A 25,195-nucleotide genomic window follows, 5' to 3' on the forward strand; every position below is an offset into this window, starting at 1 on the left:
TGTGGGGAAGGGAATAGCCATTTATGTGCAGGTTTATGCTTATTTTAATGCATTCTGTCTTATTATTCACAAGATTCATATTTGGAAAATGTCAGTGCTGATACTTGAAAATACAGTAGTCTACATTATGATGTTAAATATTAGAACTGTGTGTATGAACCTTTAGACAAGTGATTTTTTTTCCAAAACCTTTTTAAACAGTTAAAAATGAAATCAGGTAACTGAAAAAAATTAGAGTGGTCCAATATAGCTAAAAACTAAAATAAGAGTATATAAAGAGTAATAAAGCATTTATGAAAAGGTACATTGAGAGAAAAGGGTCAGTATGAAAGATCTAAAATCAGCACAGTTTATTTGGTTTTTGTAATAATGAAATTCATTATAAAGCAATCAGTAAAGCGTTGTACAGTAGTCAACAACATAATTTTGCTTACAATGCTTGACATTAAAAAGAAATTTACCAGACACATTCATAGTATGCAATGGTTTAAGCAAATGTCACATTTTGATAATGTTTTTTAATACTGCATAGAATTAAATGTCGTGAAATTCTTTACTAACTGCTGTATGCATATTACAGATACCCAGTTTCTCTTTTTTAATTTGATATTGGCTTAATTAAGCTGGCTTAATTTATATTTTAAAGCTGAAGATGTACTGGTATTTAGCACCAGAGACAGACAAAGACAGTGAGTGAAGATGTATAGTGGCTGTGATTCAAGAATGAAAGCTGTGAAAAGATGCATACAGTGCAGACCCCTAGTCAGTTTTGTTTTGTTTTTTTAACTCAATGTATATTGCCATTCACACATTAAGGTATGCCAGTCTCCTCAAAGAGCTCAGTCATTTTTGTTCTAAAGAGTTTGCTGATCAGGAAGATCTCCCCTTATCATTATGTTAGGAGGATCTTGAGGCCCTGCATAATTATTGGCACCCTTTATGAAAATGAGCAAAAATATGTTTGTTTGTTTTTTTCCCTACACACATACATACATGGAGCACACACTTTATGTATGTATGTGTATGTTAAAGGAAAAAATATACACTGTCCCTCTACATTAACACTGGTTTAAAAATTATTGGCACAATTACTGTCTTTGATTAAATAACAGAACTTGTTTACTTCCTGTAATGTCCAGAGAGGTTGGAGACACTTGTAAACACACGAAGAAGCTTTTTTATATTCTTAGGTTTGGGCATGTAGTCTTCCTTCTTCAATTCAGTAGGCTTCAAAGTAGCATTTTCTAGAACTGTTTGGAAGTATGTTTGGCTCTAAATCTCTGAATCGTCAGCCACAAAACAGCCTCAAACATGAATGGCTTTCCTTGTGTGCAGTCCATTTTGGTCAGTGATGGTGTAAATGACCAAAAAGGTTCCAATGACGCTTGGTGAATTTTAGGTGCTATATTATGTTAGATGATCTCAGGAAGGGTTTCTTTCTTGCAATGCTTCAAACTGCTTCAAATATTAAAAGTAGTCATTAGAACATATATTATTAGAAAATAATATTATTTAGTTAAATTGGGAATTATTTTTGTTAGACCAAAGATGAATAGGTTCTCCTATTGTTTGTGGAAAATTTGAATTATTGTGTAAAATATGTTTAGATACAATAATTTCTGCTCATTTCTATTGTTGCCAATAATTATGTTAAATATGCATTCTGACAAGAAAATCTTGTAGACACCATTGGCTGCTTTTATTGTCTAGGCATCAGATCCTTTTTGTCTGCGTTTAGAAGGAGGCACCAGACGAGCAGGTAATTCAGGTGGCAGGCCATGACCTTCAAGTTTCACCTCAATCAAGTGGCTAGCCAGGGCAAATTCCTCATCATCCAACATGCCATCACGATCCACATCTGACAACTTCCATATGCGACCCAGCACAGAGTTGGGCAGCCGTGTACTCACCATCCAGTCTTTGGCTTTAGTGCCACTCAGCTTGCCCTCATTGGGCGCAAGATTGTAAAAGATCTCATCATACTTGGGCTTATCCTTAGTCACAATCCAGTCTTCTTCCACCTCTCCATCTTCACCTTCATCTTCAACTTTCTCACCAAAAGGATCACCCTCCACAAAGGGTCCTGCTCGGGTCCCCAAGAAAGCCCCACCTTGGACTCCAGGTTGACCTCCAGCTTCCAGTTCTTCCTGCCTGAGAAGAGGCATCAGCTTGGCAATGTCAACGGACAGCAGCTCATCCAACATAGACATCATGTTGGGTTTCAGGGCTTTAAACTTGGTAAAGTCATGAACTGCCAGGAGTTCCTAAAAATTCCCCCAAAAAGAAATAATTTAAAGTTACATTAATTGTTACCTTAAAGGAGCAAGTTGTACAAAAGATTAATTCATAGTAAGGTTATTGCCTATACCAATTATATGATAGCTCCTGCTTTCAGGAAGTTAAAGAAAAAGATTTTCTAGCTTTCTAAATAATTGTTGGCTCAAAGGTAACTCGTCTCTTTCATGGTATGATATAGAAGCAGGTTTTCTCCAAAGAGGCAAAGTGAAGAACAAGGTCTTTATCTAATGTGTTAGATATGTTATGTAAATAATTAATTATAACTTTTTAACCTGATAAAACATCTCTTATTTTGCAGTTCAATAATCAAAATCAATAGTATCATAACTGTCAGTATCATAACTATGATATAGTTGCAATGCAGTATATAAGAATAGTATCATACAAATAACATCAATCCATAATGTGCTGAACTTGGAGAAGCTATTCAAGGAATCATTAAAATTCCTTCCCATTCCATAGAGCTTTCTAGTATAGCACCTATTACCTTTAGGTTATACATTAAGGTATAATAAAAGTATTATAACGCAATGATACAAATAACACCACTCCATAAAGTCCTGAACTAGGAGAAGCTATTCAAAGATCTCCAAATATCATCCCAATTCCCTCCCACCATGGGATGATTAAAGTTAACACACAAAAAAAAAGCTGACAAAGCATTCTCTTTGCACTAGCTTGCACAGACCTGCATCTTAGCACAGTCAGGAAAATCTCCAGGGGAAATGTGATGCTGCAACTGGATCTTGGAGAAGATGACTGGCAGCTGGTAGATCAAATTCTTTTTCTTGTTGTCCTTCCTGAAGACAGAAGGCATCTCTTGCTTCAGGTAGCTGATTATGTGAGCATGAACCTGTAAAGTGAGCAGATATTAAATATGTATTGCAGATAGTTATCCTCCTTCAGTTCACATGTTTTCTCAAGTAATTTGCTATAGCACACATGGACATTTTTTATAACACTGACCAATCATCATCCAGTCATCATCCATCATGTGCCAGCAGTGCAATGCTAATGTTGCATTTGTGATGCCTTGTAATCTGCTAGATGTAATAATGTTATTTCCCACCTTGAAAATATCACAATCCCTCCATCAACATGCAATGCAATGCAGTAAAAAAACAATAACAAAAAAACAAAACATGGACACCTCCACAAAGAATGCCTTTGATTTACTCCGTCAGGGCACCTAAAGCTCATAAAGGTCCACGTCCAGTGAGAAGCAGTTCTGTGGGCAGAAACCTGATTGTGAGGTTAGATGAGAATGTATAGTGATAGTTGAAGATAAAAGGTAAATCACCCCCTGGTCTTTTTTTAGTCTTCATCTATACAGTTTGGGTCAGTCTGTGTCTGTAGTCTCAGATTCCTGTTCTTGGCTGACAGGAGTGGTCTTCTGCTGTTGTAGCCCATCCTCAGTGGTTCACATGTTGTGCTTTCTGAGGTTTTCTGTTTACCATGGTTGTAATGAGCATATATTTGAGATATCATAGCCTTCCTGTCAGCTGGTCATTCTCCTCTGGCTTCTCTCAACACCAGGGTATTTTGTCATATACATAAGTATGATCCATAGATGCTTTTTGTTTTTCACACCAACCTGTGTATTCTGTAGAAACTATTGTGTGTACAAAAATCCCAGTTTATGAAAGTGCTGTATTTTTTGCAGTAATTGCAATCATTTTTGGTTACGCTGATAATTCCAATGGAATAGAAAATGCCTGTCTGAAGATTCTGGTCCACACACTGAGACAGTTCAGTGTCACCCTCTCAGCCCAGAATGCACTTTAATATGCTGGTGTGATAAGCAATAGTTCTTATGAAGTCCAAGCATTGTTTTACTGAAATCTCCTTTTATATAAAGTTAATTTAATACATTTAAATAAACTATAACAGAATGACACCTAGTTATTATCTCCACTTCTGTAACTGAAGCATTTATTTAAGCAACCTATTACAAACAGAAACAAAGGGATTTAAGCTAAATTTGTTTTACTAGTAAGCAGTACATGGAATGTTCGCTTGTGAGAAATTGGGCAGAGTTCACACACACAGTGCTCTGCCACCAACAACCATTCATCAAGCAAAGGCACTGAGACCACATTTTCCTCATGTCTGATGTGAACATTGTCTGAATCTGTATGTGCAAGGCAAAGTTTTATGCATTGCTCTGCTGACACACGACTGGCATAATGGAAAATGTGTAAATGAACAGGTGTACAGGTGTACCTAATAACATGACTGGTGACTGTATATTGTGTTGTATTCCCAAATATTTATCTTCTGGACCTACATCTGGATTTCTTTTAAGCCAAATAAAATTGAATAACACAAAAATATTCTGTTATGATTGATTGAGATGATAAAAGAATGTTTAGTTGGTTGTTTTTTTTTTTTTATTCTTTTGAAATTTTTTTTGCCAGATGTCTTAGATATCAACCTAATAGTAACAAAATTATCATCATCAAATTATTCAACACAAAACAGCTCACCCTAACTAGACGGGCTCTCTTGACCAGATCGTTGAGCTTGCGGAGGGCTGCATTTCGTGGCAGGTTCTGAATGTCAGCAAAAAGATCTTCCTCTTCCAATTCAAATAGCTTCCGGTTGTCTGGCACCATGAGAGGTTCGGACCAAAATGAGCCGATATATACTCTCAGCACTTCAGGGGTTCCAAACACTTTTCCCAGGGACCACATGAGAGCACCATATACTCGCATCAGCTGCTGTGTCCCAACCATATCAGCCTTGTTAAGCACCACACGCAATTTGTCCTCATTGCCCTTCAAAGCACTTATGGCCTCTGAAAACTCATCAGAAATCTCCAGCTTGTGGGCATCAAAAAGGAGAATAATTCGGTCCACTCGTTCAGCAAACCAACGCAAGACAGCTGGGAAGTCATAGCCTACAGAAAAAGGACAGACAAACTAAAATGATCATTTATTTTCTCTAACAGCTAGCAACTCATTCTGTAAGCTTATTCACAGCTTTCACTACACTTTCATTACACTAACACTATTTCTTTATTTCCTAGAACAAAACTAGTAGCTATTTGTTAGTTATTCTCTATTTCTCTACAGCCCTTCCATCATCCCTTACATGCTTTTTCGCATTCCTCGTTTCCCTCTCCCTGGCTGTCACACCCTGTCTTTCACTCTCCCACTCAGTGTGTCAGATGTGATACAGTTGTTTTCAGACAGAACATGTTTGAAGTAAACCAGGCGTAAGCTTACATTCTGTTATATATTCTGGATAATGGCTAGGACCCTACATAAACTCTGTTGTTGAAAATGCACAAAGCAGTATGAAATGCATTAGTAGAAATTCTGTTACAGCACATGCTCTTAGTTCAGTTTAATTTCACCATAAGAAGAATAAGAAGAGTTCACAGAACTCCTCAGAACTACAGACTCTGTAGTCCTGTACTGCAGTAGTATTTTTTGACAGATGATTAGCATGGTGCAGGGTGACCAGTGCAAATGGGTGCAGTTATTTGAGGGTGGAGTCTCTTCCTTTTCCCTGCACCATTGGCACCTCACCTTTAGTATTGGCCTCACCTCGGCTCACTCTCTGCTTAGCTCCCGACAGGATGCCAGGGGTGTCAATGATACTGATGCTCTCCAGAACCTGGTTGGGCATCTGTGCACACTGGAATCTAACAATAAATTTTCATTTATTCAACAATGGTCTATGAAGAGAGAAATCATGCATCAAATGTTTCATGACAAATTGCTGTATGCTGTTTACTGACATGTTGTTTTCTAACCTTTGCAACACTTTTTTTTTTTTTCTTTTGTTAAACTGCATAAAAATGACCTATTCTACAAACACACAGTAATGAACAATAAAGGCTGAGGTCAGGCCAGTTGTTCTCTTGAGGATCTTGGAATGAATCAGAGCTACACAGAAGTTTCCAGTCCCCTTGTACCATGGCTGTGTGAGGTGATCTAACATATACTCTGTTCTGCACCCCTCCCTGGTCGGGCCATTGTGTGGAAGTGGTGCTCTAACAGCATATCGGCTTCCTGAAGGAAAATCATCAGTGCTGCCAGAATCAAACAATGTGGCCCACTAATGATCGGATGCTTAGAACAACACAGCCACTTCCTCCTGTATATGGATTTATCAAGCTGACTGATTCCCCAGGCAGGAAATTTAAGAAGTGACATTCTCAAACATGCTATAAACACAAGCAAACCCCTGATCTGAGGTAATTACTATCAGGATAGAATCACAGAACATGATAAACATCAACAACTACTATGTATGAAGAGAGCATTAACTCAAGTCCCCATGTCAGACATATTTTTGACTTGATATATGTAGGAACTAGATGTTTCAAGTTGAAATATACAATTTATCTATTATAATTTCAGCTGCTTCAGTTCTCAAACTGTCTAATAGGAGAAACAAATGGCAAATAGGAGAAACAAATGACAGTCATTATGTGACACACTGGTTTCAGAAAAGCTAAAGAGAGGGTTTCTTTCAGACTTAAATATTTCTGTTTAATTTGAACTGCTCTGTATAGTCACTGACACCCTATAAACCCTATAAAGGGTCATGCATGGTGGCTCCTGATGTAGAGCACTAGCTTTCACAACCATCTCTTGTGATATCTCACTCTTTCTCTAAGCTTCTACAAATAAGGCAAGTCCCTCCTCCCTCAGAAATTTGGCACAGGCACTTGAAATTCCATAGAGCAAAAACTATTTTCTCATACCTCTTGCTCCTTGCTCTACCTACCTCTTGAAGGAGGAATGATTGGGTGACACATTCTCTCTGAATTTTCCACTCTCTCTCACAGCTTCTCAATTTTAAGAAACAGCATGTTTGGTTATGCACAATTATTCATTAACCTGTTCAGAAAAGTATTTCCAAAGGGGTTGAGTTTGCGGAAGGGCTTGTTAGGGTCCACTATGAGAGCATTTCCAGGGATTATTCCCTCCATGTCACCATGCATGATGGCAGTGAAGCAGTCTGTAGTAGGCTCTGGACCCACACGGCTTCCAGGCACCTCTTGTTCCAGAAGGTACCTGCAAAAAGAAATCAACAGATTTTCCCTTCATGCCAGGTTTTTAAGCTCTTCAAACTATGAACAATTAGTATTCTTACTTGATAAAAGTAGTCTTCCCTGTAGAGTACTGACCAACCACGAGCACCATGGGTTTGTTGTCAAAGTCAGCATCCTCCAGACTTGGGGAGTGGAAGTCATGAAAACCATAATACTCCTCAATAGGAAGAAGCTTCTTACGATACAGTGACTTCAGCCCCTCTGTAACTGTCCTGATCACTTCAGGAGTCTTCTTGACGTTTTTCCGCCCCCAGCGAGACATAATGTAGAGACTGTGGATTTTGCTTCACTGACTTAATTTATGGGTCTGTTTTGGACTCTGTGTATTTATGTTTCCTTTGGCTTTACAGGCTATTCTCCTTTTTCCTGTCTTTACACAAATTGGTATTGTAGGTCTGCCTCCTAAATTTAGCAAAAAAAGAAGATGAAGTTAATATTGTTGACAGGTGTAAACTGTGCTTTTAGGTCTTTAAAATCTCATAGCTCTCTGTTTAATGGTAAGACATCATCCAATCCTTATAAATGTCTTTGGAGAACATTAGCAAATAGTTAATAAGTACTTGCAAAAGTATAATTACTTAAGTGCATTTCTGTACAATTAAATATACTGAGATGGAGATTTCATTTAGAAAATGGGCTACATTTCCATAATAAAGACTTGTCTTTTTCTTTTGAATATTCTGTATTCCCTTTACTCCAGTAAAAAAAAAAGTAGAGTGCATGGCCTGTGCATGTGTCTGGAAAATGCTGGCATTCACTTCGGAAACACTCACATGCGCGCACACACACACACACACACACACACACACACACACACCTTCATTTCTGGATATTAAAAAGTCCAGATTTGTCCAGCAGATATTAATTTTGTGAGCAGAAAACAAAAATGTTCACAGGTGAGGCCTAGTCTTCCATTTTCAAAAAAATGTAAAAATAAATAAATAAAAAAAGGCCCACAGTTGTGTAACAGTGCTGCAGTTTTAAAAACAAATCCTAACATGTTAATGGTCCACAGACAGCAGTTTTTAGTCTTGGGGACTACATGCATTTTTTGCCAGAAAAACTTGCTTTGAAGGTTTGTCATACTCATTTTGGCTGAGGAAACAAAACAACTGATCACAGAACTCCGGAGGTCTTTTTTCCCCACAAGGAACAAAGCCACATTGAAATGCTAAGCTCAAATAAAAAAAAAAAAAAAAGAGCACCAATTTCACTAGCTGGTTTAAAACCATTTCCAGCTATATCTAGGACTTCTACAAAGTCTAACAATTTGCAAAGGAGATGGAAAATGACTTGTTTCAGTTATCTTGATGAAAGCATTGATCGATGTGCATTTCACCTTAGTCCCAAAAGCCAGTGTAAATCCGCTGGGGTGTATTTAAGAAGCATAAAGCGCAACATGGTCTTGCCTATTCAGACAGAACAGCTTACTGTTTCCTAATCATCCCTCACTGTATGCTCCCTTTGATTATCAGATTTTTGAACCATCTCATGATTTTCATTAACTGCAGTTGTGTTGCATAAGAGGAGACATTGGGTTTATTTAATATAAATATAATAATACTGAAATTTATTTTAAAAATATGTAAAAGTATTACTGGAGAAAAAGATATAGATTTACATAAATAAGGGAATAAAAATCAAGCAATACTTGAAAGCAAGTGTTATAGGTTACAAAATATAAACAGCTTTGAATATTCTTACCTGTTATGCTGTTGCAGTAAAAGACCTAACAATGCGGTTTCACTTGTTGATACTTAACACTTCAGAACAAAACATATGTTTTTACCTATAAGGAAATTCTTTACAAAAAAAATTCCTAAAGCTTAAACAAATAAGCTTTTGAATCAGCTCTTGACGTGTCCTCACTATGCACGCAGCACTGAAATGTCTTGCTTAGGTCTCCTCCCCTCCCTTTTTCTCCTCTCGTTTCCAACCACAAAAACTTCCCTCCACTACACACTCAGAGGCTCAAACTGGATAGCTCATTGTTTTAGGGTTAAGGTTAGAGGTGGGTGGGAACAGATAGGTGAGGGATGCAGGGTACACACCAGTTTCCATCACAAATGAGGGGTCAAAATAGTTAGAAGGTTTTTGTCAAGATTTAGTGCTGCCTTCTCTGCAAAATGCAACACTATTTTGTAAAAAGGCCAACAAACACTTTTTGCAAGTGGTGCATAGTTTAAACTAGGCTGTTATTATAAGTCAAGAGCTGAACAGTAGTCTTGAAGCTACTGTAAATGCAAGTTATTTTTCTTTGGCCCAGCCCTTCACAAACGATGACACTAGTCAGAACTTAATTTGGCAAAAAGTCGCCACCTTGTGGCCAAAGAACAGGAAGTTGTGAGCAGTTTGAAACATTCAAATAAGAATATTCTTTTAAAAAATATGAGAAACATACAAATGCATGGTTCTTTCATAAAAGAAGCAAAGTTTAATTTACAGTTTTACTAAATGTACAGTTTCCTTTTTAAAAAAAGTGTCATTATACACAATAAATACAATACAAAATTAATTTGTAGTACTATACTTCAAATTCTTACAGTTCTATTTTTTTCTTTAGATTAGTCTTCTTTTCCTCGTAATTAAGCTGTGTTTGCATTTGAATTGTCCAGAGGGTTTTGAAGGCGTCTACATTATGTATACATAAAATATATAAATAAATTATAAGGGTGTCTTTACGGCCACTTAATCTTGCGACAGTGATAGAGTAACAGTTGTACGTAATCACAATAATGAGGATGCTTCTATACTTCATGACATTGATGAGACAGTGGTTGCGGACTGTGAACCACTAAAATAATTGATTTTAAACATGGATAATTACACCTGTGTAATCCTGAAGATATTACCTGCTTGCTGTGCCTGTACCCAGCACTAATCCAACCTAATTCAGCTAATCAGCTAAAATGCAGTGTACAGTTAGGACCAAGTTTAAAAAATACAAGCCAAAAAAAAAAAGACACTCTGAGACTAGAGGTATTCTATGTAAATGTGCTCCGGATGATGGTGTAACTTAAGGTCAAAAGTTCTGTTAGAAACCAATCCGTCTGTTTAATAAATGTGTATTTTCAATCTCGGCACTCATTAAATCAAATGTTTTGCTAAAGCCCAAATGAAGAAAGATCCTAAAGAATTCAGAATGTGTGTGCTGGGTCAGTTTCTGTTATTGTAATTCATGATTTTGTGCTAAAGAGGGATAATATCTCTTAACCAATGGACAAAGACCTCATTTTCAAATCAAAGAACAACATTAAAAAATAACATCCAACCATAAAGGTAGAATTACTACAGTGGTAATGGTAATTAATCAAGGGCCATACATATATTAAATGGACAGATTAAGAAAATCTTCCCCACATTTTGTTATTTCTAATGAAAAGTTAATGTAAGAATTTATGTAAGCCCTGTTAACAATGAACATATCTTTCCTGAAATTTCCCACAAAACCCAAAACAAAACAAACAAAAAGGAAGAAAAAAAAAAAAAAAAGAAAGAAAGAAAAAAAAAAAGCCTGGCATGTCAAAGTGCACTTCTCGCTTTTGAAAGTACACCTAAAGGGCTTTACATTATACCTAGAGAATGATATTATTCAGTAGCCATCCATAGACAAGCAAGGCAAACACAGCTAAACAGAGTAAAGTGATTTTCCTGCTTTGGCCTCTCTCAGTCTTTCAGCATATCTCACTTCAAAGGGGCTGTTATCTACTATGTGTCTGTGACACCAGATTTCCATTCTGTCCTCGGCCCCCTAACTGTGGGTGCTGTGAAATGGAAGATGAAGAAGGAGAGGAAGAGGAAGAGACGTGTCTATACGATGATGTTGATGAAGTTGATGTTGATGTGCCCTGACGATGGTGGGTTTGGTGCTGGTTGGTTAGGTTTCCAGCATAAACTCTGTCCACGGATCCACGGGTCGGTGGGACCTGCTGCAGATTCAGTATGCTATCGATAGCACACTGCAGATGTTCATTCAGCGAATTGTCCAGTGGGGGGCTACCGCTAGAGAAGCTGGCATTGTCCATGTCTGGGGAATCTGACTTAGATCGTTTTGCAGGAAGTGAGGAGTCTCTCGCCCAGGATGTTTCGCCCGGAGATGGAGGGCCTGGTGCATGCTGGTCCATCCGAAATGTGCCCACTGCCCACTCACGGTTTTTAGTCATCTGCCCCATGACTCTCCCCATGTGGTCCCCGGTATTACCATCCTCCTCATCCTCTTTATCAGAAGATTGCTGCTGCTGATAGGCATTTTTAATTCCATGGTAGAATTCATGCTCTACAGATGCCAGGCCCTGTGACCCTGGGTCAGTGTGGGTATGAGGGGGCTTGCAGACACCTTGCTGTTCCAATTTCACACTGGCAATAACTGTCCTCTCCACTGGAGGAGAGGATGCAGGTGCTGCTGGTTGAATGGGTCCCACATCACCCCCTCCGGGCACACCCGGTCGATGGTGAGGGCTGACGTTTTTGCGGTATGTCTTTCGTAGAGGGAGCCGGCAGGTTGTCAACTGAGGTGCTGAAGTGGAGGTAGGATTCAGTTTGGCCCCAGACACCTCATAGTGCTCTAGAGTGCCATTCACTTGGGCTGAAGAGGTGCAGGAGGATAAAGATGAGGACAAAGATGACCAGCCATGAGAGACTGAAGTAGGGGGGGCAGTTGTGGAAGTTGTAGTTCCGGAACTTGCGTGTGTGGTTGCTGCACTGTAAGTGACAGAGGATGTGGAATTGCTGGTTGGGGGTGAAGTCCTTTGAACTATGGACAGTTGGGTTACAGGTGGTCTTGTTTTCAAGGGTGGCTCAGGGACTTGTGGTAGAGGAGTGTGCTGTGGTTGTAAATGAACGGGATCTAATGCAGTGTTGTGAACCACTTTGCTGAACCCCGCCTCTTGCTTAATCTTCAACTTCAAGCCAATTCGCTGACGTGCCTCATAAGTCTTGATAGGAGGCTTGCTAGTCCTCTGAGGAAGTGCATCATCATCATCGTCATCATCATCAGCAGAATGAGTAGAAGATGAGGTGGGGCCAAAACAGCGCTCAGAGCTCAGACCTGTGGCTTTTGCACAAGGCCGTACCACAGATGAAGACATGGGGGTGCAGCTAGTAGACCATGATACCAGTGCTCCACCTCCTCCTTGTTTTATCACCAGTTTGGTGGGGGGGAAGGTAACAGGAACAGGGTTAGCAGTGGCAGCAGTTGTCACTGAAGTAGAAGCGGGAGCTGGGGTTCCAAGTACATGGGCCGATGCTATAGCAGGTTTTACAGAGCTCAGTTCCACTGGTGCAGGCCCAGTTTTAATAGAGCTCAGTTCCACTGCCGCAGGCCTCACACTACTCTCTGCAACCCTGTTCACCATACATGAGCTGGCCACAAACTCCTCTGTAGAGAAATAGCAAGAGCATTGAATAAATAATCCAGTGATATTATGTCCAAGACTTTAAGGTAATAAGACTATATTCACTTTGTTGCACTAACCCTAACTGTTACAGTCACTGAATCTTAAAATTTAGACTGTGGTCCATTCTGACCACAGTCTAAATTTTAAGTCTCAATTATGACTTCCCTAATTTGAAGAGAACTCTAAAGGGTCCCTTTCTGTACGGAATAATTTAGAATATACTTCACCTTTTCAAAACCAAGGGTAGAAAAATAATATAAATAAGAAACATCTCTATTTTTTGACACGTCAAGACATAGCACTAAAAACCTTTACCAGTTTCATTTAAAAGTTACATTTTATATTTGTGTAACAGGTTAGTTTACAAATGCACTAGCTATATGCTACCTGAGCAACAACTAAAACAATAAACACCAAAAAACCTACATTACAGCATCACTAGTTGTGTATTATTCTTTGTAACTACAATTTAACATGTAAACAAAGTATAACAAATTCCTTTCATACTTTAATTTGACCTGTATTTAAAAATACTTCTAAAAAGAGTCCAGCTCCCTTTCTACTTATGCAGAATTATATTTGACTTTACCTGGCTTCTCCTTGGCCAATATCCTGTCTTGGTTCAGAGCAATCTTCTCCTCCTGGATGAACATTCTGTCAATCATCACCATTTCTGCAGAAGGACCCAGCCTCTGCTCAAAGGAACACAACAAGAGCAAACATAAGGTCAAGGACAAAAAAAGGTTATGGGTGGTATGGGCAAAGTAACAAGAAATGTGCATTCTCATACCCTTGATTCCTCAAACAGCAGGTGACGATACTTATCCAGCATAGCTTGTGTGCGCTTCAGAAGTTGACTGGAGACATTTTCAAACTCATCATCCACTGGGCAGAGAGCCAAAAAGGATGTTACACAATCAGTAATGAAGACACTTATATGTACAAATATACTTCAAACTGATAAAATAACAACATTTAAGCTGTATTAATATACTTGATTAATTATCCCTGATAATTCATCAGCTAATGTGCTTTACCTTTGCGGTAGTCTTGAGGGGAGGGAGCCATGCCCTGGTACACGTGATAGGGCAACAGCCGGCAGAGCGTGTCCTCAAAAGAGTGGAAAGGTGAGCTGTAATCTGGATGCAGTACAGAAGCCTGAAGCTTCCTCAGCTGTTCTAATATCCTACGCACACACACACAGACACACACACCATTTAGCACATTGTCTGGACAAATCTATGACCTTACTGTTTATTTTCTAAGTACAAATTAACACACCTCTGCAAAAACGATGGATAAAATGTAATATTCTGATCTGATATTGAAAAATGGACAGAGCATGTCTCGTTCAATTTGCGTATAAAACTACAAAGCAACACAAATGGTACATACCGTGCTTCTTTGCTTGGCTCCACACTAAAAGGCCTTTTTAAAGCTGAAGTCTGTGGAAAGTCATAGAAAACTTAAACCATGCACTACATTATTAACAAATGCATTCACATGACACAACAGTGTAGTAAGGTATATCACAGGAAGCAATGTGTATGCAACCCTTACCTGGGTTTGAACAGGAGCTGAAGGCTGCAGAGTAGGCATCTGAGAAATTCCACTGTTCAGAACCTGAATCTGTAACCCTGGTTTACCTAATGTCAGCCCTCCAACCGCACTTATAACCCCAGGCTTTGTCTGCAGATAATACAATAGTGGGTTTAAAATGTTCTTAATTAAAATAAAATGACTTAAATATACATTCATTAAAATCAAAAGTAAATAGTTATATAGGTTGTTAGTGATTCAGACCTGAACAGACTGTGCAAGATTTAGAGGGGGCTTTCCTTGATTAACTGTTACTCCGCTTGGCCCTGAAGTTCCAGGAAACACCTGGGTGTCATTTGAACCTGGAATATAGACAACACCACTATAAAATCTAAAAAAAAAATCTATAAGCAATATTAAATAACCTCACACAGTACCAAAATAGAGGGTTCACCTGAAACTGAGGACTTGATAAAGACAGACTTCTGTTGCAACAGAGATGTGACAGATGCACTGACTGTACTGCTGGCTGAAGAGTTAACCAGTTGGGCTGGAGGCTGCTCAGGCAGTTTGCTAAACTGACTGGCCTGAGGTGGTGTCTGAAGTTGTTGTTGTTTTGCCTGGAGAAGGATGTTTTGCTGAACCTGAGAACACACAAAAGATTGTTTAGAAATAGGGCACTATACTCTATTACATTTCTAGAAAAAATTCCTTCAAGCACCCATGAGGAACTTGTTTCTCCCATGAGTGTAGATGTCATACATAAACTCCAAGATATTGGTAACATTTCTGTCTACATTAAAGTTTCACAAAAACTTGCCTGGTTGAGCTTTTCCAGTAGCTGCTTCTGTTGTGGTGAAGGCTGGGTTATGGATGGCATTCTCTGTAGTTGTGCATTAATCAGCTGTAAATGGTGCTGCTGTTCGGCAGACAAGCCTGGCATCTGCTGTTTCAACACTGCCCCAGCCGTGCCACACACTGTAGGCGCCACAAAATGGAACTGTGATGAAGGAGCCTGGGGAGGCTTTGGGGAACAGGAGGTGGGCAGCTGCTCCTGCTGGAGAACCACAGGCTGAGGAATAACCTGTGGAATCTGCACTTGAATCGGCTGAGGCTGTGTCTGCTGCTGTGGAGCTTGGGAAACTGGCTGAGATGGTTGTGGAGAACCGCCTATCGAATTGTGTATTATAAAGAGTGGAGGTATAGAGGAAGGTGTGCATGCCCGAGAAGGTGCCTGGGACTGAGTTGGTGGCTGTGCCTGGGGCTGTGAGGGAGGCCGGGACTGTGGAGGGTGAGGGGACTGGATCTGAATAAGGGGCGAAGCCTGGGATGGCTGAGGGCTGTCTGATAGAGTTGGTGTCACATTGTGAGTGGCCACAGACTGAGATGGTGAGGCGCTTTGGATCTTTATAGCTTGTTGCTGATGTGCTGCTGATGAAACCTTGAGGTCAGGAAGTGAGAATGCAAGCAAATATTAATTAATTATTTTGTACTTAAAAGAAACTCAGAATTGTATCTAAACTGAAAAACAAAGAAATTCATAATCATGGCAGCAATATACAAGCAGCATAGTAGGATAGCAAGGAGACATGAAAGATTTGTTTTGAAATATAACAATTGCAATGAAAACAAAAATTCCTCAAAATGCACCATCCAAACAGACCCTTCTAACAGGACATGGTCTGTTTACAAAGTTTCACTTGGTAAGTGAAATATACTTCAATATAGTACAAAAATGTGCACACACAATCAAAATATTACAAGAATGTGTGCAGCAATGTCATAGTTAAGCTACGCATGTTTAATTTTGGCTTGTTAAGATAAATTGTAAAAAAATTTCTATAAGAATACAGTTTTGATAAAGAGATAGAAAGAATGTGTTGTGATTTAAGGAATCTCAATTAATTAAATTTGCAATTGAATTAGTCTATCAAATTCCCTTTAAATTATATTATTACATTAATTATATGTTATTAATAATAAAACAAACAAAAATAATTATTATAGCCCTTCTCTTTTTCAAGCCACAATTAGGTTATTTGTAGATTAATTAACATGAATAATTGGCTATTAAAATATGTTTTAAGCAGTACTCTCCAACGGATACATTTTGAGGTGGAAGGGGGCATTAGTTTTACCCTGAAGTAACCCACATAGGCACAGGGAGAACATAAAAAAAAAACTCCATGAAGACAGTAACTCGAACCTGGTACTTTGCAGTTGTGAGGCTGCAATGTTACATCCTGTACCATTGTACCAGCCTTATTTCATGACATTCACCAAAATTACATCACAAACATGGCCATTAATTCCACCTGTGTTGTCAAGTATACCTGCTAAAAGATTCTTAGCTGGCTAGCTATTTGGGACGCTTATGAAACTAAAGATGCATAGATGCTCCTAGGGCCTTTTACATTATTTTTATGGGTATCACAAACACTATTCCACTACATCCTTAAAATAATAGGCACAAGGACATTTGGACAAGTAAAACATCACATTACTGGAGCACAACACAAACACATCATGCTGTCATTATCTCACATAGCACAGAATCTAATGAATAGTGGACTATGGAAATTAGCAGGGAAGGAAGGAAATGCAACAAATTAACAAAATTATAATGCAGACTAGAATCAGATTGGCATAGCAACTGAAAGGAGGACACAATGCTAAGAGGAAAGGCATGGCAGAATGTAAGGTAGAGCAAAAGTGTGTGCGCGCATGTGCGCAGAGAGGGAGCAGTTTCACTGGATTACAAGGTGTTCCAATAGAGCTGAACAGTCAGGTTTTGGAGGTAAAAAGACACTAATATATGCCACAGCTACTCTGATTGTTAGCAGTAACATACAAAGAATGACTCAGATTGTTGACATTGACAAAAATTGATGGAGAACTCATTAACCAGTCTAGTTTCAACATAATTATTATTGGTAGTAGTATTTAAATATACACTACCGCTCAAAAGTTTGGGATCACTCAAAAATGTTATTGTTTTCCAAGGAAACACACACAAAATTAGTCTGAATAGAAAATATTGCAAAAAAAATAATGCAAAAGAACAGGACATGCTGACATGTCAGAGTTAGAAATAATGATTTTGATGGAAATGATGAATGTTTTCTTCAAACTTTGCCTTCATCAAAAAACACCTTTTGCAGCAATTACAGGCCGGGCATTCTAGCTGTCAATTTTTCAAGATAATCTGATGAGATTTCACCCTATGCATCCTGGAGCTTATCCCTCAAGATGGATTAGCTTGATAGAGTCTTCATCCAGAGCTGAAATCAAGCTGAAATATGCAAGTGATCCCAAACTTTTCAGTGGTAGTGTAAATAAATATATATTTATATATTTTAAAAAAGTAAATAAAAATGCCGGTGAGGAATTTAAAGCAAGTCTCTCATTTATTTCTCTAGGACGTATGTAAATGTCATTTTAGCCAAACAAATAAAAAATAAATGAAAATAATATAATATAAATAATTTACAAAACACTGCAATACATATATAAACATATCACTTTATTGTACTCTTTTACACTTTGTCACATTTCAGTTCCTTTATTTATTTATTTACTTACTTATATTTTGTTGGAATATTAAAGTTATTCAGCTCACATTGGGCTGAATTTATCGAGTGATTGGCTAATCCTTTGCTGTCACTTACTTTTTGCTAGGACAGGGCAGTACTCTGGCATCTGCTGGAAAACTTACGATAATTTTCAGGCAGATGGAACCACAGGGTAGGCCTTTGTGAGTTCTGAGATGCAATGCTTGCTTTAGCTTTTCAAACAAACTTTAACAGCTGATACTTTGACCATCATCGACTCCAAAATTCCAAAAGATTTATTCCAAAATGAAATCAGTGCAGAAACATAGAAACCTAGTATTATGATATAAAAAAATTAACTTAAATGTCAAGTTATCATTCTATAAAAATACTTTTTTTATTGACACGTGTATATGTATTGCTGCATCTATTAATTTTAGTATTTATATCAAGCCATATTTATTTATTTATTTAGTTAAGGCTAAATTGTCATTTCATATTTTGGGGAACTGGGGGGAAAGTGTGCACAGCATGGGAAATTACATTGATGAATCGAGTAGCTGATCTCAGATTTTTGCTGATAAACAAAGGCTGAATATCTATTTTGCCATTTAATGTAATCTTACATAATCTAATTTGCAGCAGCCTATGGAATCTGCATTCGCCAGTTTTGCATTTATGCTGTTACACTAGACAGTAAAAGCTCTGAGAGAGTAAGCTGGTTTATTGTTTCCCCAGTCCATAAACCAGCATCAATATTCTTCACTCCTCATACATTCCAGACTAAAACGATGGAAAGTGAAGAGCATTGGCACTAGAACAGTACATAATATACTAAGTTGCTTGTACACAAAATTACAATATATAAACTATATTTAAAAAATTATTTGCAATGCTTAATGTGATATAGTTTATTCTTTTTGTAAAAGTTAATTACAGTTTTGCACTCCCATTTTCCTAAATATTTTTTGCAACAAGGTGGTTAGTTTTTTTAATGTACTAAACTCTATTTTTAGATGTCTACATGATTGTCTACAAGAAAATGAATAGGAAATTTACTTCCTGAACCAAAGTCGTATAAAATGGTCAGTCACTGTTCAGCTCTATATGCAGTAGTGCCAGCAACAAGTGGGTGGGGCTTAGTGCAGAGCACAAGCTCATCTACCTTCTTAACCAATGCTGCCATGTCAGCAGGGCCAAGGGAAGGACTCGCATTCTCCCCTGGGTGAGTTTCAGTTAATAGGCCATCATGGGCTGTAGGGGCGGAACCAGAGCTGCCACCGCTGACGATAACAGATGCAGGTACACCCACAGAGGCAGGTGGGTCTTTCCCTGCTTGGTGCTGCTGATCCTGACATGAGCACATTTATCAGGTCAGGAAGGGAGAGGTAAAACAGTAATCCATACTAGGGAATGTTTAGCAGGGCTCTACATTGACAAAACCTTCAGATATAACAGACATACATAAATCTCATGTAGATTTGCATGTCTGCATGGATGCTACGCTATGCATTAAATCTGACTAGTGGACATGGGCCTAGAATAAAGTCTTTTTTTTCCCTGCTAAAGTTAGATTGTTAGATAATGCACATATCTTACATACATCAAAAATAAAGATTAAAATAAAAATAAGATTACACCAACCTGCTGCAGGAACATCTGCACAGGCTCCTGGCTAAGGATAATGCTGGAGCTTGGAGGAGTGAACAACACCTTTCCTGGACTGTGTTGGACCTGGGAGGCTAAGCCCACTGTGCTCACAGAGGATGTAGATGTAGTTACTGTAGAAGATGGAGATGTAGAAGATGGAATCAACATAGTGGCTGTAACTGAAGGACCTGTCTGGACAGTAAGGATAGAGGGTTGGGGTTGGGTTTGAGCTGCTTGCTCAGTGGAGGTACCCATTTCAGTCATGCTCTCATTTGGTTGGCACTGGGGCATGGTTGCTATACCAGCGCTGCTGCTTCCAGTAACAACACCAGCCTGCTGTTGAAGGGCTGGCTGCAAACTTACAGCTGGACTGAGGCCCTCTATTGACAAGGAACTCTGTATAGGCATGCCTTGTATAACAGTTTGAACATGTCCTGTAACTGGATGGGCTTGATTTTGGGACTGGGCTAGAGAAACAGGCATCTGGAACAGTGTGGGGTGGCCCATCTGACCCGGCTGGAGCTGTATGGATCCAGAAAGAATGTGGGCAGCACCAGGATGACCTTGAGGGGCCAATACCTGTCCTAGATTTATATTCTGATTGGTTGCCAAGATCTGATTGGCCGCAATAATTTGTCCACCTGGCCCAGAACTGGTAATAATGTGTCCACCAGTTTGCTGGGCCAGGATTTGACCTCCAGTCTGGAGCTGAGGCAGGAGGAACTGATGATTCTGCCCTTGTAGGACAGCCTGGGATGGGATGACAATGCTGCCTTGCTGATTTAGCACATGAACACTAAGAGGCTTGCCTGATGCAGGATTGCTGTGTTGCTTAAACAGGGCTTGGGGGAACTGTGTCCCTTGTGTGGTGGTCTGTGTACTCAGTACTACATTTGAACTTGGCTTGCCAGTAAGGAAGGCTACATTCTGAGCTGCAGATGCTGGGACTTGCTGCACCCCTAGAGCTTTATTGGCATCATTTTGCAATGTATGTGTGGCTGGCAGTTGCTGCTGTTGTTTGAAGGATTTTGGTTGGATGGCACTCCCTTGGGGAGGTTTGGGCTGTATTGGAGTTGGTGTCCGTTGGATGATGACATTCTGCATGACTTGGTTTTGAGTCTGAGATTGAGTTCCTGTATTTAAAGGACCACGAGCAAATCCCACTATACCACTTGGTGCAGCCATTGTGGTACCACTGCTGTTGGTATTAGTGCTGCTGACACAAATAGCTGGGCCATTCAGTGATGGAGAACCTAGTGTGGCCTTGCCTCCCTGAATCAAAAGTCCCCCTCCAGAGCTAAGCACAGACCCTCCAAGACCAGCCTGGGCCCCAGCACTTGCAGCATCAAGTCCAGGCTGGTGCAGAGGATAGCCACCCATGGTTTTGGTCAGGATGTGCTGCCCTGATGGATTGATAGTCATTACAGTGGATTGGCCCACAACTTGAATCTGTCCAATGCCCAAATGTCCAGACTGGCTTCCATTTGGTAGGGTTTGAAGACTTGAAATGGGTTGAAGGGTCACATTTCCTAGTCCAACTTGCTGCATAAATGGCTGGACATTGATGGCTTTGTTCATGACCTGGGGTTGAAGCTGCATCCCCTGGTGTGCCAGAACTGAGCCAAGCATATCGGTGGTTGCACTGGAAGGTGTGGTAGTGGTGCCCTGGCCAGGAAAGATTTGTGTAGTTCCTGCAATGCCCACCCCAGGCATACTAGTATCAGGCAGTGGTTGGACCACCTGTGTTAGACTAGTTAGCCCAAATGAGCTGAGGTCTAGCTCAGCCTCTGCTTCTTGAAGGCTCTGCTCTGTGATATTGGCTTCTGCCAGACTCTGCTGCAGAATATCACAAGGCTCATGATTTGACCCAACCCCATTGCTTTCACCGTCGCCTTCTTCTGGTGAGGCCCCAAGGATGTCATCGTCTTCTAGAAAGTCCAAATCAACACTGACTCGCGGAAGCCCAGATGGCTCACTCGTCGACAGCTGAGCCGGTGGTTGGACTTCAGGAACGTGTTCCTAGAAAAGACAGAAAAGGCAAAATTTTACATGCGGACACTAGACCATATTATTAAGGGAAAAGCAAAGAAAAGGTATGGATGGCTACGTGATGCTGTGCCTCCAGTGGCCTAGTTAGCCCTAGCAATTCATCACTAATGGTTGCTGGCATGTTTCATTCTGATCTGATGAGTGGGGCTGGAGAAGGCATGCTACGAAAAGAAACACAGACAGAGAAGGTGGGGAAAAGAGGGGAACATACTTACCCCAGTGCTGGAGAAGAACGAGCTGGACGGGTCACTTGAGCCATCCAAAAGGTCATCAGTGTCCAGCTACAGACAGGCATACCCAGAATAGGACAGACCACCACATCACAGACAAGGGCACGAAGGGAGAGGTAGAAAATGCGGAAGGACAAAGAGGCCAAAGTGGAAAAGCAAAGGAGAAGCATAGTGAGGATAGTGTCCAGACCCACCAAAGCACAAAAAGCACAACCAAGTTAGCAACAAGACAGTTAAAAAGAAGGGAAAACAGGATGCAAATGATAGGAAATATTAGATTAGTATGTCAATATTGTGAATTAACGAAAGAGAAATAATAAGGGTGAAATTCCGTGCAATTTTATTCTAAAGAAGATAAAGAAACAGAAGCAAACGTCTGGAGAGGAGCTGGAGTGGAAGGGAAAATTTATGCTATTGTTTTGTACACACTTTTTTTTGAAAATGTGTGTGATGGTTGAGAGCTACTTTTCAAAAGCCACATTTTAGAGTGTCCTCACGCCAATAAATCCATTTGCTTAATCATATCATTACTAACACTTTTGGTTTCAATTAGGTTTAATTCCACAGTATATAATTTAATGAACCAAAAGCAAACAAAATTGGATGAGAGGTGTACGAGAAGATGCCTATTTTATAATTAACTAGTCACTACTTTTAAACATTTGTGTATCAGAATTAGCCTTTATTTCTTTTTTTGTTGTTGTTGTTCTTCTTCTTCAGTCTAGTATACGTAATCGTATTTTTGCAGCGCTGTACTTTCTCTCATTCTGCACTTCATGGATCATTTTAACAGCAAATTTAATTCCCACAACCATAAATACACAGACTGGCTTGTTCACTTCACTTGATGGTCATTTTAGGGTTGAATCAATCTCTCTCACTGCAACTGAACTGTGAGTTTGAGTTTTTTGAGTTTGCTTGCAAGTTGACTGAGAATACCTTGTAGACCCCACAGAGGATTAAATGTCCCATGGTTCGATTTCAGCTGATTAAATCATGCAAATGTGAAAGTTCCCTTAATTGTCGAGTTTTGGAATATCACTTGGTTAACTACTACTTTTATAAATTAGTACTCACCTGTGTTTCTGATCCATGAAGAAAGTCATTGAGCGCTTGTGGGTCACTGCAAAACAAAAACAACCTCTCAAACTTCATTTCAATTCAATTCAGAAAGTGTAACACGATTTTATGAAGTGTATACTTACCAAATTACATCTAGCAAGCACCTGCCATCTTCATCATCCATGTCAACTAAAAAAAAAGAAAGAAAGAATAAATACATAATGAAACGACAGTTTATAAACAACAGCCCAAATTGCTCAACATACAGACTGTGCATATCTCTTTCTGTATCTATAAAATATATACAGAGAGAAACTAATATATACATATTTTATAATTTAGACACATAATACAGAGAAAAAAAACACATTGTGCGGTTATGTAACGAAGTGAAAATGGTAATGAAATGAAAAAATTCCCCCCAAAAAATGTATTTCCAAAAAAACAGACACTATATTAGGATTGTTCTGGTTTTAAAACAAAACCTTTCTACAGCTACTAAGCCTCTCTACAAAAAAAGACCTGCAGGAAACATAGGACATCTCGGGAAGAAAAGCAAAGGTTATCTCAAAGGCTATTTAAAAAATATTACATTAATAATGATAATAATAATAATAATAATAATAGATCATGCATTCTGATGGTAAGAACTGAAATACAGCTAAAACTTGGTTTCTTGTGCACTCTACACTAAAGCGCGCGGTGATGGGGGGGGGTTTCCTCCACATTCGCTCAAAACAAATGATAAATAGCCCACTCTTACACAGAGGTTAAACTACCACGCATAATGTATATGAAACTAACTCACCATAACAATCTAATTTACTGAGTTTGGAGGTAACTGCAGCAACCTGTTTCGGTCCTAGCCACTTAGGATATCTTTAAACGCAATCGATCAAAACTACAAAAAGAAGATGAGGTAGGCGGGGACCCAACCTTGCTAGTTCAAGAATAACCTGCAGACAGCAGCCTATCAGACCGGTTATGTTCAACGTAGACCACAGTTGTGATCTCTTTCACGCATAAAAAAGAGCATCCCACATCGAGGAAAGGGCAAAGCAATACATGAATGGAGACTCTGGACCTCTAGGATACGGCGGTTGTACTTAGCTTTGCACTACAACTACAACTTGTACAAAATACCTATTGGTGCAATCCAATTCCTTCTGTTTGTGGGCATTTAAAATAAGGTCTTGCTCATCTCTTCTACCATTTATTTCCATCCTTGCAAAGAAGCCACACAGATCGTTTTCTGTAATTTCACTTAGCTGAACCTAGCTAGCTGACTAGCAGTAAATTTGCGTTAACTGCTTTAGGCGCAGTACAAATAAAGCTTACAATAACTAAGTACCAGTACAAGGTATTTGTTGTACACCACCGCTCCACAAAAACACAACCATGACCAATGGATATCATGTGATTATCTAGCAATATAAGCAACTGCGTAGCCTATTATCTTTATCCTGGCTAAATATGAGTTTATGTTGGAATAGTCTTGGACCAGAGGGTATGCTTGGGAATTCGTTGTAAAATTAATCTATTCGCCGACTCATGCAGGAATTCGGCTATATGAACATGGTAGAGGTGAAGTTTGTGACTCACGTGCAGACTGCAAACGCTGCAGCTTTACAGTAGTTATTCAGATTTATAGAGAAATTGCTATATTGTAACAAACTCACCCGAGATGATAGAGGTACAAGCAGCGCGGGGTCTCCAGAACAGCCCTGCACGGGCTCCGCCTCAGGACCCAATCACAGAGCCCAGAAACAGGAAAAGGCGCCCGGCGTATTTGCCTGATGGATAAACGTTTAAGCGTCTACACTATTGCTACATCAACCATTTCTGTCGACACTTGAATGCCTATTAAAGTTTTTACAGTTTTATAAATGAAAACGTCGGTTAAATGGATTTTAATGACGCTCATTACATTTTAAAACGGTAGTTGATATTGATCCATTGATCAATATGATAGGTTTGTGTAGGATAGGTTTGTCATTGAGCATTAATAAGAAATTATATATCAGCATATATCAGCGTTGATAAAGGCAATTTAATTTAACTAATCAGTATAACTATTAGGCTTTTTTTATATTTGTTTACATTACACATGCCACAATGGCTAATGCCACAGATGTTTATTTTTTAATGTATGGTTGGGCCTATTTTCCTTTTTAAACAATTGCTGATGTGTAGATGAAAAAACAATATATTCTATCTATCTATCTATCTATCTATCTATCTATCTATCTATCTATCTATCTATCTATCTGTATGTATGTAAATATATATATATATTATATATAGTATATTATATACGATTTGAATGCTAACAGGTATGTACCTGAAGTCAAA

At 39.1% G+C, this 25,195-nt stretch overlaps 2 protein-coding genes across 5 annotated transcripts; both read right to left on the bottom strand.

The window, feature by feature from the left end:
- Window positions 1–326: 326 nt before the first annotated feature.
- ehd2b (EH-domain containing 2b) lies at window positions 327–9,299 on the bottom strand. Of its 2 annotated transcripts, none has more exons than XM_058388158.1 (7): window positions 9,071–9,299; window positions 7,408–7,768; window positions 7,152–7,328; window positions 5,832–5,947; window positions 4,785–5,197; window positions 2,987–3,151; window positions 327–2,264 (listed from the first exon to the last, which is right to left on the bottom strand). In XM_058388158.1, exons 2-7 carry the CDS (start codon window positions 7,626–7,628, stop codon window positions 1,707–1,709), a joined length of 1,650 nt encoding a protein of 549 aa, XP_058244141.1. In that variant the 5' UTR covers window positions 7,629–7,768; window positions 9,071–9,299; the 3' UTR covers window positions 327–1,706. The 2 variants fall into 2 exon arrangements, with proteins under 2 accessions (XP_058244141.1, XP_058244142.1); XM_058388159.1 differs by having other exon boundaries at window positions 5,850–5,947; window positions 9,071–9,298.
- Window positions 9,300–9,790: 491 nt separating this feature from the next.
- bicra (BRD4 interacting chromatin remodeling complex associated protein) lies at window positions 9,791–24,590 on the bottom strand. Of its 3 annotated transcripts, XM_058388155.1 has the most exons (15): window positions 24,523–24,574; window positions 22,987–23,032; window positions 22,859–22,904; window positions 21,767–21,832; window positions 19,497–21,521; window positions 19,018–19,203; window positions 15,122–15,742; window positions 14,756–14,945; window positions 14,566–14,663; window positions 14,323–14,451; window positions 14,158–14,207; window positions 13,800–13,948; window positions 13,553–13,647; window positions 13,352–13,454; window positions 9,791–12,743 (listed from the first exon to the last, which is right to left on the bottom strand). In XM_058388155.1, exons 2-15 carry the CDS (start codon window positions 23,025–23,027, stop codon window positions 11,068–11,070), a joined length of 5,475 nt encoding a protein of 1,824 aa, XP_058244138.1. In that variant the 5' UTR covers window positions 23,028–23,032; window positions 24,523–24,574; the 3' UTR covers window positions 9,791–11,067. The 3 variants fall into 3 exon arrangements, with proteins under 3 accessions (XP_058244138.1, XP_058244139.1, XP_058244140.1); XM_058388156.1 differs by lacking the exon at window positions 21,767–21,832 and having other exon boundaries at window positions 24,523–24,590; XM_058388157.1 differs by lacking the exon at window positions 19,018–19,203 and having other exon boundaries at window positions 9,792–12,743; window positions 24,523–24,572.
- Window positions 24,591–25,195: the final 605 nt, after the last annotated feature.

The sequence above is a fragment of the Hemibagrus wyckioides genome, linkage group LG04 (assembly GCF_019097595.1).
Source record: "Hemibagrus wyckioides isolate EC202008001 linkage group LG04, SWU_Hwy_1.0, whole genome shotgun sequence".
NCBI lineage: Eukaryota > Metazoa > Chordata > Actinopteri > Siluriformes > Bagridae > Hemibagrus > Hemibagrus wyckioides.

What these genes read in the sequence shown, in the direction of transcription:
- ehd2b (XM_058388158.1), bottom strand. Translation starts at nt 7,628, where the DNA reads ATGTCTCGCTGGGGGCGGAAAAACGTCAAGAAGACTCCTGAAGTGATC. An exon ending in GGGAAGACTACTTTTATCAA is followed by an intron (nt 7,329 to 7,407) that starts GTAAGAATACTA and finishes TTCTTTTTGCAG; the next exon opens with GTACCTTCTGGAACAAGAGG. An exon ending in AGAGAGCCCGTCTAGTTAGG is followed by an intron (nt 3,152 to 4,784) that starts GTGAGCTGTTTT and finishes CTCACTTTACAG; the next exon opens with GTTCATGCTCACATAATCAG.
- bicra (XM_058388155.1), bottom strand. Translation starts at nt 23,027, where the DNA reads ATGGATGATGAAGATGGCAGGTGCTTGCTAGATGTAATTTG. An exon ending in CAGCTCCTGTTCAAACCCAG is followed by an intron (nt 14,208 to 14,322) that starts GTAAGGGTTGCA and finishes GACTTTCCACAG; the next exon opens with ACTTCAGCTTTAAAAAGGCC. An exon ending in GAGCCAAGCAAAGAAGCACG is followed by an intron (nt 13,949 to 14,157) that starts GTATGTACCATT and finishes GTGTGTGCGTAG; the next exon opens with GATATTAGAACAGCTGAGGA.